The sequence below is a fragment of the Gorilla gorilla genome, chromosome 2, assembly GCF_029281585.2.
Source record: "Gorilla gorilla gorilla isolate KB3781 chromosome 2, NHGRI_mGorGor1-v2.1_pri, whole genome shotgun sequence".
Classification (NCBI taxonomy): domain Eukaryota; kingdom Metazoa; phylum Chordata; class Mammalia; order Primates; family Hominidae; genus Gorilla; species Gorilla gorilla.
Window position 1 is genome coordinate 134,501,200 of NC_086017.1, and position 11,971 is coordinate 134,513,170.

The 11,971-nt window shown below is 48.5% G+C and overlaps 1 protein-coding gene across 8 annotated transcripts in view; it reads right to left on the minus strand.

The window, feature by feature from the left end:
• MYLK (myosin light chain kinase) overlaps positions 1–11,971 on the minus strand; it is a 278,820-nt gene that overhangs the window by 31,279 nt on the left and 235,570 nt on the right. For all 8 annotated transcript variants that reach the window (XM_063704112.1, XM_063704114.1, XM_055383826.2 and 5 more), the window contains 3 exons: positions 5,686–5,718; positions 5,495–5,588; positions 3,737–3,940 (listed from right to left, as the gene is read on the minus strand). In XM_063704112.1, the coding sequence (XP_063560182.1) occupies positions 3,737–3,940; positions 5,495–5,588; positions 5,686–5,718 (331 nt within the window). The remainder of the gene's footprint in view (positions 1–3,736; positions 3,941–5,494; positions 5,589–5,685; positions 5,719–11,971) is intronic.

An 11,971-nucleotide genomic window follows, 5' to 3' on the forward strand; every position in this document is an offset into this window, starting at 1 on the left:
TATGATTCAACTTTCTAAGATGGAAGGGGTTAAACAGGCAGGATTAATGGTTCTGTGGGTTTAATCTTCAAAATACTCAATGCTATGGGTGGAAAATATTGGTTTGATAGACAGAAACTGCCACCCACAGTAATGGGATAATGCCAAGGGCCAAGATTAGGCTTAATAAATTAATGGTGAGTGAGTGAATGACTAAATAAATAACTGATCCCTATCCTAAGGAATCAGATTCATCCCCCAAACCCTAGACCTTGGCTAGCCCTCATAGGAAGCAAGAAGGAATGGTGCTATCAGGGGACTCGAGACCCTCCGCTCCTTGCCCTATGGCAGCCAGCTGGAACGTTCTTTGATAAATTTTGCTAATAGTAGCACAAACATGAGATGAGCCATGGATGACACAGCTTAAACTTCACATTGTCTTCAATGCTCAGGGTCCCACCACCACCTGGAATGTCCCAAGCACTTCCGAAAGGACAAGCCCAAGTAGGCCAGGGGCCTGAAGGAACCGCTGTGTCAGACCAACTGCTATATGGTGGGGGCTCATCCAGTAATCAGAAGTCAGAAAGGATGAAGACACATTCATTACTATTTCCCACTAGATCTGAGGCAACTGAACTTAAGGCTGGGACCCTGGAATACATTTCCATTGTTCTATCCGCAGGCATCATCCTTCTTTTAATCTCAGTTTCTCCATCCAACAAGGTTAGCACATTGCACTGGTGAAAATCATTCTTTCCCTTCTCAGTGGTTAAGTCTTCGAGTGTTTAAGCTGGAAGGGATGTATAGATGGAGTATGAACCTGTTCCCTTCTTCTTTGGTTGACTGAGTTCTTACCAAGTTCCTACTCTTGGCGACCTGGCCAAGGTCCCAAGTGCAAGCAAATTTTCTGGTATCTGGGCATGGAAGACCTGCTGCTGTCCACAGGGGAGGCATGGGGTGGAGGGATGAAAGCCAGACTAGCTGAAGCTTTCTTACATTTTCTCTTTGCTTTTTCCATCCAGCTTGCCAACTCCCAATTCCAAGCTAAGTATGGTATTCTGCCCACTGGTGCTGCTGCCTAGCCTTCCCCAGGCCCTGTGACTCCTGCCCTCCCTGCACCCTCTCAAGAACTTGCTCAAGGTTTAACTTCTAAAGATAAGACATTTCTCCACATGTCCTCACATGCCCACACTGCCTGGACTAAGCAACCTGTTCTAGAATAAATGTGAAAAGATGCAGCCCATGGGGCTATTGTGAGGGTGTAAAGAATGAGGTCACAGATGTGGGCTACGTATTTCCTGAAAATTGGGAGGAACATTTGAATTTGGGGCTGAATGTAGATTGTAAGATACGAATGGAAATTCTTCACCGCATCTTTTATGGTTCCATGAAATAGTAGAATTTTATAACCAAAAGGGGCATCTTGAGATTGACTGTTCTAATCCAAGTACTTCTTCGTGCTGGTAAGATTTGACAATTGCAAAATCATGACTCAATAGTAGCAGAAACTGAAGCCAGGCTTCCTGAATACTAGGGAGGATTTGTTCCACAACACCTTGTTGGAAGTTAAATGCTCAAAAAGTATTTTTAAGTGGAAAAAAACCAGGATACAAAAAAAGTCAATGTATCATACTACTAACAATAACTCCCCATTATAGAGCACTGTGCCCTATATGCATTATTGCATTGAATCCCACAGCGTTCATGAGGTGGGTGTCGTATCTACATTTATGGATAATGAAACTAGGGATTGGTACAATAGAATAACTTACTCAAGGTCAAATAACAAGTTAGAAGCAGAGCTGGGATTTGAAGTAAGGTTCATCTGACTCAAGCCTACACTCGGAACTACTATTGCCTTTCCTAAGGAACACATACGGAAAGGAAATACTTGTGTGCCACAATGTTAATGGCATGAGGGGAGAGAAAAGACTAATATTCCACTCATATCTACAGCTTGGGGATGTCTTAACTGGACTCAACTTTCCCGGGAGAGAATTCCAAGATGCTAACAGAGCCCTCACCAAAGGACAGAGACCCCCAAAGTTCAGGATGAGCATTTCAAGGATGTTGAAAGCAATTTCACAATATCTCTAAAGATTTCAAATGTGCATACCCTTTAACCCAGCTCTCCTTCACTTCTGGGAGTTTATCCTATAGATATTCACAGGCATGAGTGAAAAGATGTGTGTACAAGGTTACAAACGATGCTTGTTTGTAAAAGCAAAAGGCTGGAAACCACTCAATCTCTTATCAAAAGAAGGCTGCTTAAATAAATTGTGATTTTCTATACAACAAAACCCCACGGAGCTGTGAGAATGAGGAAGCTCACTAGGTAGTGAGATGGGACTAACTCCCATAGCAATTTGCTGAAAAAGCAAAGTAGGTTGGGTGCGGTGGCTCACGCCTGTAATCCCAGCACTTTGGGAGGCTGAGGCAGATGGATCACTTGAGCCCAGGAGTTCGAGACCAGCCTGGGCAACATGGTGAAATCCCATCTGTACAAAAATACAAAAATTAGCTGGGTGAGGTGGCATGAGCCTGTGATGAGGTGGGAGGATCGCTTGAACTTGGGAGGCGGAGGTTGCAATAAGCCAAGATGGCACCACTGCCCTCCAGCCTCGGCGACAGAGTGAGACTCTGTCTCAAACAACAACAACAACAACAAACAAACCAAACTAAAAAAGCAAAGTATATGACAGTGAGTATAAGAAGTTACTTTTTGCGTTAAAAGGCAAGAAAATAAGAATATATATATATATGTGTGTGTGTGTGTCTGTATACACTTATATTTTCATAAAGAAACTTTGGAAGGATACAGATAAAAGCCAATAAAATTGTTTGTGTTGGTGATGGTTGTGGTGTTTAGGAAAGGATAGACAGGAATAATGGTGGAAATTAGACTTTTCACTGTGTATTTCCTAATATTTTTTGAGGTGATTATAGCATATATTCTAAAAATTCAGATAAAAAAGGAAACTGTTAAGAATGCAGATGCTGTGGGGGATGCCTGGCTTGCTGATGCCAGTGTGCATGCTTGACTGTATGTGTGTGTGTGTGCATGTGTGTGTGTGTGTGTGTACACGCATGCACCAACAGCTCAGAGGTAAGGGAGGTGGAGGATTCAGGTGCAGAAGAAACAATGAATTCTGGGAAAGGCTTGGCTGGAGGTCATCCGATAGTCCCCCTGCCTTTGTACAACCCCATAGGGAAAGCACCACTCTTTAGTGAGTGAGAAGTCCAAAGAGTACAAACAAGAGTAGACCAGGGGCATGTGGAGACACAGGATGGGACTGAGGACCAGAGAGAGGCTTCCATCCTGGATTTCAAGCCCCCAGCCAGGGGCCCCCTTATCTTTCACAGGGAAGTCAGGAAGCTGCCCTGTCCCTCCCCTAAACCACCTTCAGGTGTGAATGCCCCGAATGAAACCAAGGAGCCTAGAGATAGCTTTGGCCCTTTCATGGGGAGATGAGGGCGAGAAAGATGCCAGGGTCCTCAAAGATCTACTGGTTTGTTTTGGAAATAAGCACCAAAGCTGCAGCTGGGCTGGTGCTCAGAGGCTCAGGGCCAGCACTGTGCACAGACCTTCGGTTCTGTTTGGTCAGGCCTGGCTGTATGGCTGGTGAGCATCTTACATATCACACTCCTGTCTGCAGTGCTTTCCATCTTGGGGCAGAGGTGGCTGGGGTAGGGCAATAGGGGAGACACGTTTGGGGGCTCCCTGTGGTGCCCAGGCTGCTGGCAGTGAGCCACTCACATCTCCAGGACCATGACGATGTTGGCCTTTTCTTCAAAGGCATCCACACACTGGACCAGCTTAGGGTGGTGGAGGCAGTTCATGATGCTAATCTCCTGCCGGATATTCTCTTTCTCTTTTGCTGAATATGCCTTGAAGAACTTCCCTGCCCAGACTTTTCGAGTTTTCTTTTCTACAAGTCGAAAGACCTGTCCAAATTTCCCACTGCAAATGAAAGGGGGAGGAGAGAAAAGCCACATTTAGCCAAGCTTTCTGCTAACTTGGGGTTGGCAAGTTATGGCCCATGGGACAGATCTGGCCCACCTCCTTTTATAAGTAAGGTGTTATTGGAGCACAGCCCTGCCTGGCTGTTTGCATGTTGTCTATGGCAGCTTTTGTGCTACAGTGGCAGAGCTAAGTAGTTGTGACAAAGGCATATCGCCCATAAAATCTAAGATATCGGCCTTTATGAAAGGCCCAGACTCCTGCTCTAGAGCAATGAGGCACATTTGTTTTTTCTTATCTTTAAACATTTTTTTTTGTAGAGATGGGGTCTCGCTATGTTGCCCAGGCTGCTCTTGAACTCCTGGCCTCAAGCAATCCTCCCACGTCGGCCTCCCAAAGTGCTGAGATTACAAGCATGAGCCACCACACCTGGCCTTTGAAGCACACTTCTAATGTTTACAAGCCTACTGTCAACTTTGGCTGACGGCATCTCTTCCCCTCCCTGCAGTGGAACCCATGAAGATGGGTGGAGACAGCCCTTCCCAAATGCAGATAATTACTGAGCAGTTGCCTTCCTTCCTTCCACTCCCTACCACTGACCCCCTGGTGATGGCCCAGGCAGGGTCCTGCTTCCTACTGCTGAGAGAGGGGAGAGTGGGGCTCCTCTGTGATGGCACCGACTCCTTTCTGACACTGTTACCCAGTTTGCATCACTCCTTCATTTCCCAGAAACCACTGGAAATACAAGTGGAGTCCCACTCCTTTCTCTCCCACCTCTTCTATTCCTCCAGGGACAGCGTAAGGGCAGATGAACAGCTTGGCTCAGGGTTGGGGTCTGAGCCCACTCTATCCTCCGTGCCCTAGGGAGAAGCCAGAGTAAGCAGTGCGAGCCAAGTTCATGAGGGAGCTTGATGACTGCTGTGCGTTTAATGGAGCACTAACGCAGGCATTGCTTCACAGTGAGCACTGATCAGGCTCCACCGACTTCTGTGGATCAAATGGAAGGGATGCCAAAGATAATCTGATCCAGTCCTCTCATTTTATTTTATTTTAAAAATTATTTTATTTTATTGTTTTTAAGTCCCAGGGTACATGTGCAGGATGTGTACGTTACGTAGGTAAACGTGTGCCACGGTGGTTTGCTGCACCTAACACCCCACCATCTAGGTATTAAGCTCAGCATGCATTAGCTCTTCTCCCTAATGTTCTGCTCCCCGCACCCCCTGCTCTCCCCCGACAGGCCCCAGTGAGTGTTATTCCCCTCCCTGTGTCTCATTTTGGTCCTGGGCTCTGAACAGAGGCACAGAAAAGGAAGGACTTGCCCACAGCCTTTGCAGAGTTGGGGCAGTGTAGGACAGCATGGGCAACTCTGCAGAGAGTCCTGGGTGAGTGAGTGATGCTTTCGTGGGTCAGTCCTTTGGATCCTGCAGGATTCTCAGTCTGGGGAGGAGGCAGGCCCCATGGAGCAACAGGAAGCTGAGGCACTGAATCTAACTGTGAGACCCGCACCACCCTCACCCTGGGAGCCCAGAGGCAACTTCCCACTCCACTTACGATCCTAATCTCTCCTCAATGTCGTAGAAGTCAGATACTTTTTGTTCAGTATTGATTGTCACTGTCCGGTAATCAACCTCGGGCTCCTTCTCATCTGTGGGGCACAGGTCAGGGTTGGTGTGAGTCTCAGATGCCCCCACTCAGCCCCCTCCACCCCAAGAGCCTGACGCGAAGACAGGGGCTGCACTCACCATCGTCTGACACCTCCACTTCATCCTTCGGCTCTGGGGGGCACAAGGAAGGACAGAGAGGACACAGGTGATTGGTACTGAAGGCCCACTGAGAGCAAGATGTGCTGGGGGCCCTGCCAGGCCTCAGCCTCCCCAGGCAGACGACTACCAGGCCCAGAGCTCTGGGCATCCCCTGGGGCTGGTCAGTCCACATAGCAAATAGCGCCCAGTGCAGACTGGCAGGTGCCAGCCTCCTCCCTCCATTCAGCTCCACTTCTCCACCAGGTCTCCCCTCTGTCCCATCCTCTCTAGCCTCATGGTCCCCAGATATACCCTTCTCCACATCTCATCCAACCCTTCCTGACTTTCAGAACCTACACACACACAACTGTGACAGTCTCTTTCTGCCCTGGCTCAAAAGTCAGCAACTTATAACTGCTTCTAGTGTCAAATCCATGTAGCCATTCACTGAACATTGTTGACGGCATCCCAGCACTGGACCAAGCATCTTGAATGCCAGTTATTGTGGACATTCAAAACATATTACACAGAAGGCATGGTCTCTCCTTTCTTATAGCTTATAATTTAGTTCAAGAGGCAAAAACATAGATACTTGAAGTAACAATTTACAAAGTGTACCATAATCATGCACATATCACCATGGTTCAAAGTGAATACACAACAGAGGAGGGTGACACAACATGGGGCAATTGTAAGTGAGAGCAATTATTCTTAGAACAAATAGCCTTTGAGTTGTGTCTTACAGGAAATGATGGAATACAATGAAGGCGTGAGTCACGTCACACAAATGAAACCAACAGGTATTTGTGAGGCAGGGCAGGGAGGGACACAGTCATGCCAGCTGCTCCCATGGCCGTGTCAGGAGTGAACAGGGTCCAGGGAACAGGAGGGGTTCCCCGGAACAGGGGGGCATCCAGCACAGCACACCCACTTCAGAGCTCTGGGCCTTCCTTTGCCTCGATACAGGTTTGTTTGTTGACAATCGAGCCACTCTGGCTTCCTGACCTTGGCTGATTGCCTTTCCCTTCCTGGGCCTTGATTTCCCCGTCTGTAAGAGGAAGGGTTGCACCTGATGTCTCTGGCCCTGGCTAGCTCTGGATGCCACGCTTCGTCGTGTGCTGTGTGTTCCTCAGCCATCGTCTGGGCTGCGTCCTGGCTGACAGCTGGACAATCAATGGGAGGTTTCCCAAGGAAGCAAAACAAAGACAGGAGAGAAAGCATAGAGGGAGGAAAAGGATTTTTAAAGTGTGAGTGTGTGTGTATGTGTGTGTGTGTGTGTGAGAGAGGGTGGGCGTGTGAGTGTGGGTGTACCGGTGTGAGTGTGAGTGTGAGTGTGTTTAGAGTTCTTAAAATGCTGCTGACAAAGCTTAGTTTTTTTTAAAAAAAGACTAAAACTAAACATGAATGGGATTGGAAAGTATATTTTATCACAGAAAGGAAGCTGCCATGGAAAAATAAAAAAGGATGAGATAGACAGGGACAGATAGTCTAGCTGAAGCATCAGAGGTGGGTTTCACGGTTACTGTCGGGATGTGGGCCTAACTGGTCAATATTCCTAAATCCACATGTTGGAGAGTTAAGAGTGGCATTGTCCAATTCACAGGTGGAAAGGATGACCTGAGAGCAATGCAACTAGAAGCCAGGAATGGAGTTAGTGTTCAGGAGAATCTGATCATTCTACCTTTTAGGGTGGTGAGCCCTAAAGTACATAGTTAAAACCCAAGACAGAGCAGCTCCTCAATCTACTGCTTGGGCTGTCAGATGCTGTCACAGGGCAAAGTGTGCATGGGCCCCAAACAGGGGTGAGTACTGGGTAGCTGTTGAGAGCGCCCTGGGTGCCTGCCCTGGAGCTCTGGCTGTCGGCAGTCCAAAAGCCACGATGGAGCTGGAGGTGGCAAGCAAGACCACTGAAGGGAAGGGCTACGTCTTAATCAGAAAAGGTGAGGCCTCTGAGGTTGGGAAAGAAGTCTAAAATGGACATGACTTTAAAGAGAATCACACAATCGCCAAGGGTGAGATGAGGGTTTCAGACTTTTCATCAACTCATGACTACTGCACCTAAATGGGGGAACCATTTAGTGTTCTACCTCACGTAGGAGGAAGGCTGGAGGGATATGGAACTCACACGAGAAGTACCACTAGAATAATAAGTATGTTCAATAGACATTTAGGTTAGTTCAGTGATGATATTATAAACAGGGTTTTAAGAGAAGCAAAAATATTGGAGTCAATGAGTGATGGGACACCAGGTGGACCAGTCACTGGACTAGGTCTTCGACACAGAATCATCCTATTTACTGTCAGGGAGGCCCCTGTCTTGACCTGTGGTGCTGCTGCCTGATATAGTGGTTCACCAGTTGAGTCGTCCTTTATTTCTTGTTCCTGTGCCACATTTTCCCGGCATGGCATGGAGACCAGTGTATTCCAAGCAGCAGAGTGAGAGGGAAAGGAGAGGGCAGCCTTCCTGGCCTCGTGTCAGGAGGAGCAGTCTTGCCAATGGCCCGGCAGCAGGAGGCTTTCCCTGCGTGCCTTGAAGGGGGCATCCAGTCCTAGAGCTGGCCCCTGCCTGTCACTGTGAGTCCAGGTAGACAGCCACAGGGCCAGCCTCTGGCCTCACTCATGAGCCCACATCCACGCCTCACCTTCGCCTCTCACCCCAGAGGTCTGTGGCAGATCTGATTCTCCTGCTAATGCTCTGGGGGAAGGACCTAGATCATTCTCAAGGAATTCCAGCCCCTCTTTCTAGTGCACTGTGTTCCTTTATGCTGCAGGAAACTCGGATCAAGAGTCCAGACTAAGCAGGGAGCAGTGGCAAGTGCCTGTAGTCCCAGCTATTCGGGAGGCTGAGGCGGGAGGAATGCTTGAGTCTAGGAGTTCAAATCCAGCCTCTGCAACAGAGTGAGACCCAATCTCTTTAAAAAAGAGAAAGATTCCAGGCTGCTACATCCCCTTCTGCTTTTCCCTTCTTGTCCTGCCTCTCTTCTATTTGACCACAAGCGGAGGAGTGAGAGAGAAGTAGAGGAAAGACCACAGTTCAATTAGCAGAGCTCTTGGTGCATAAAGGGTTGTTGAGAAAGGTGAACTGGTTTCCATCTTTCCACTAGGGAAGGGTCTTCCACTGAACTTAAAAAAAAAAAATCTGTTCAGAATGAGCTATGAGATCCATGAGCTAAGTGGAAGGCTATTTGGAAGATGGTTCTGAGATATTTCTGCAAACAGATGAGAGTCTCGTTACCCTGGAGTGTTTGGGAGAGGATCAGCTGAGTGCTCAGGACCCTCACATGGCACAAGTCCAGTCAGTCCCCTGGACAGAGAATTGTCCCTTCCTGCAGCCAAGGACTGTTACACACCCAGAGAACACTAGAGGGCACCTCCGCCCCGGAGACGGCCTCTGAGGCCAGGGCGTAGCTGCAGCCTGGGGTGGGAGCGGTACAGGCTTTATATCTCGAACTGTCCTGGGGGTTGCAAGGAGGCTCCAGTTCTGCAAGAAGCCTCAGTCACAGTAGCTGTTTTGTTAACAATTATACAGACTAGAACAAATTAGGGTAAGGAGCAGGGATGGAGTGGATTTGAGTGACAGCAGGATTTGAGGAGTACAGTTCAAGACCTGGCTGGGCTGGGAGGGAGCGGGGCTGTGGTAAGGTTCCAGCTCTGTGCACTTGGGTTTGGGAGTGCATTGTCAGTTCAGGGACCCTAGTCTTAGGAGTGGCTCTGGCACAGAGAAGCCACTGGAGCTCCATGGGGAACCCATGCTTTGTCCCCCAGTGTATCCCCAGTGCCCATGGCAGTGCCTAGAACACAGGAGGGGCACAGAACACATGGTGAATGGATGTGGGATGAGGGCTAGGGTACCAACAGGGATGCAAATGAGGCATGAGAATGAAGCAGAAGAGCGAGAGGCAGGAGTGGCAGTGGCTGTGGTGGTAGTGGTGAAGGTCAGAGCCAACATTAGCTGGGCTTCATGGAGTGTGGGTTAATCAGCACTGCCTTTTTAATATGATCCCACCCCAACTGCTCCACAGAAATGACCTACAGTGACCTGTCACTTGATCCCACCTCTCTGCCAACACACACACACACGTGCATGAACACACACGCCACTTCCCTGAGAGCCATTTCTCTCTTCAGCAGAGGGATGGCCTATGAAGCTTTATAACAAGCATCTGAGCAGACTGTGGAGGACTTTTGCCTGGAATCCCCTCAACCAGAGTCTTCTGCCCTGAGGCCTAACACTTGCCAACTATTCTGCCCTCTTCCTCCTCCCCCTTGGTAATCCAGCCAGCCTCAGCTGGGGAGTAGCTTCCTGTCTGGAAGCCCTTGGTGGACTGGACTCCTCCTCTGGATTTCAAGTGATTTCAACATTGCCCTTTGTCTATTCCCAGCTGGGAGGGGTGGCAGCAGGGGAGGGGAGTCTGAAGGCCCGGAGAGGGTTCAGCGGGCTGATGGCAGGGAACAAGGGAGAGGCCACTTGCCCCAGACAGGCAGTCCCAGCTCTTCCTCCTGGCAGAGTCTCCACATAGCCCTGGGAGCAGCTGTCCTAGACCCCTGGGGGCCACACCTTGCAGCTCCCGTGGCCTCTGGTCCTGCTGCCTGGGGTTAGTCGGGGATTCTCCAGTCTCTCCCTCTTTACACCATAGCACGGACCTGGATGATTTCCTTTCCAGCCAATGAACATCTTCACACTGCAATCTTATTCCTTTTCCTGTCACTTTTCCAAGTAACATCCTAACACCACAGACTGGAACTTGATTGCCCCCCCTGGGACCCACACTCTATGCAGCCCCCACTCTGCTCATTTCAGAGGGATGTTGTGTGTGTGTGCGTGTGTGTGTGTAAGAAGACAGTGATGGCAGTTTTGTTACTCAGTGTCCCCTGACAAACATTTGGGAGTGGCTAGTGGTTGGGATCCCTGCGAAAGCTGTCCCAGAAGCAGGCATCACGCCTCCGTGACTCGCACCATAGCTCTCAAGGAGACCTGCTCTACGCATATTGACATGGCTCAACGGGTAAAGGCCGCCCGACACACAGCTGCTAGCATAAAATTGTAAAGTTGGTATGTTTTCCATTGGTACCCTAACTTTCTTTCTTTCTGGAGCCCTTGTTTAATTGAAAGTAAAATTTTAATACCTATTTTGTACCTAATTTTCAATTTTTTTTCAAAACTAAGCAGGGTCATTGAATCAGATGACAGTTTCCATACTCACGATGGCTCTAGCTCCCTGGTGATGCCAGGCCTGCTCGCTTTCTCGCTTTCTGAGCTTTGCTCAGGTTCACTATTTGCCTCACTTGATTTCTAACTCCTTGTAATTAGAAGAAGTCAAATACATTCTCACCTACTGATCAGTTTTGGTTTTCAAGTGACACTCTGCATGTGGAGCTCAGTCTCCTTTGATACTTGAGTCTTCTACCATCTGCCTCACAACCCTACATTCTCCTGTCTCCAAGAGCTCTCTTCCCTTGATGTCCCTCCACCTTCTCCTAACCCCCAACTTTTTCTTATCCTATATTCTTTAATTCTTTATTTTTTTTTTGAGACGGAGTCTCACTGTGTCACCCAGGCTGGAGTTCAGTGGCGCAATCTCGGCTCACTACAACCTCTGCCTCCTGGGTTCAAGTGACCCTCCTGCCTCAACCTCCTGAGTAGCTGGGACCACAGGCGCATGCCACCATGCCCAGCTAATTTTTTGTACTTTTAGTAGAGATGGGGTTTTGCCATGTTGCCCAGGCTACTCTTGAACTCCTGAGCTCAGGCGATCCACCCGCTTCAGCCTCCCAAAGTGCTGGGATTACAGGTGTGAGCCACCACGCCCGGCCTCTTATCCTAAATTTACAATGTCCTTTTCCTGTTCTTCACATAAAACTTCTTGAAATAATATTCCATGCTTCTGGCCTCTCTTTCTTCCATTTATTCCTTAACCAGGGCAACCATCTTTTCACTCAGTGGAAACTCTACAGACTTTGATCACAAAGATCACTACCAACCAAAGGACTAAATCCAAAGACCCTCTGAGTCCTCATCTCCTTCATTTTTATTTAGCATTGGATGCAGTTTATGAAGCCCTCTTTGCACCTTCTCCCTCCCCTGTTTCTTTGAGACTCCAGCCTCCTCTTGGTTCTCTCCCCTCTCAGTCCTTTCTCCTGGTACTGCAAGTTCCTTCCTTATGGTGTTGGTATTGACTTTCTCTACCACACTCTCTGTAACCTTATCAATGCCCATGGTTTCAATTATTAATTAAATAGTGAAGACTTCCAAGCCTGCCACACTAGCTTAAACCTTTCTCCTGGG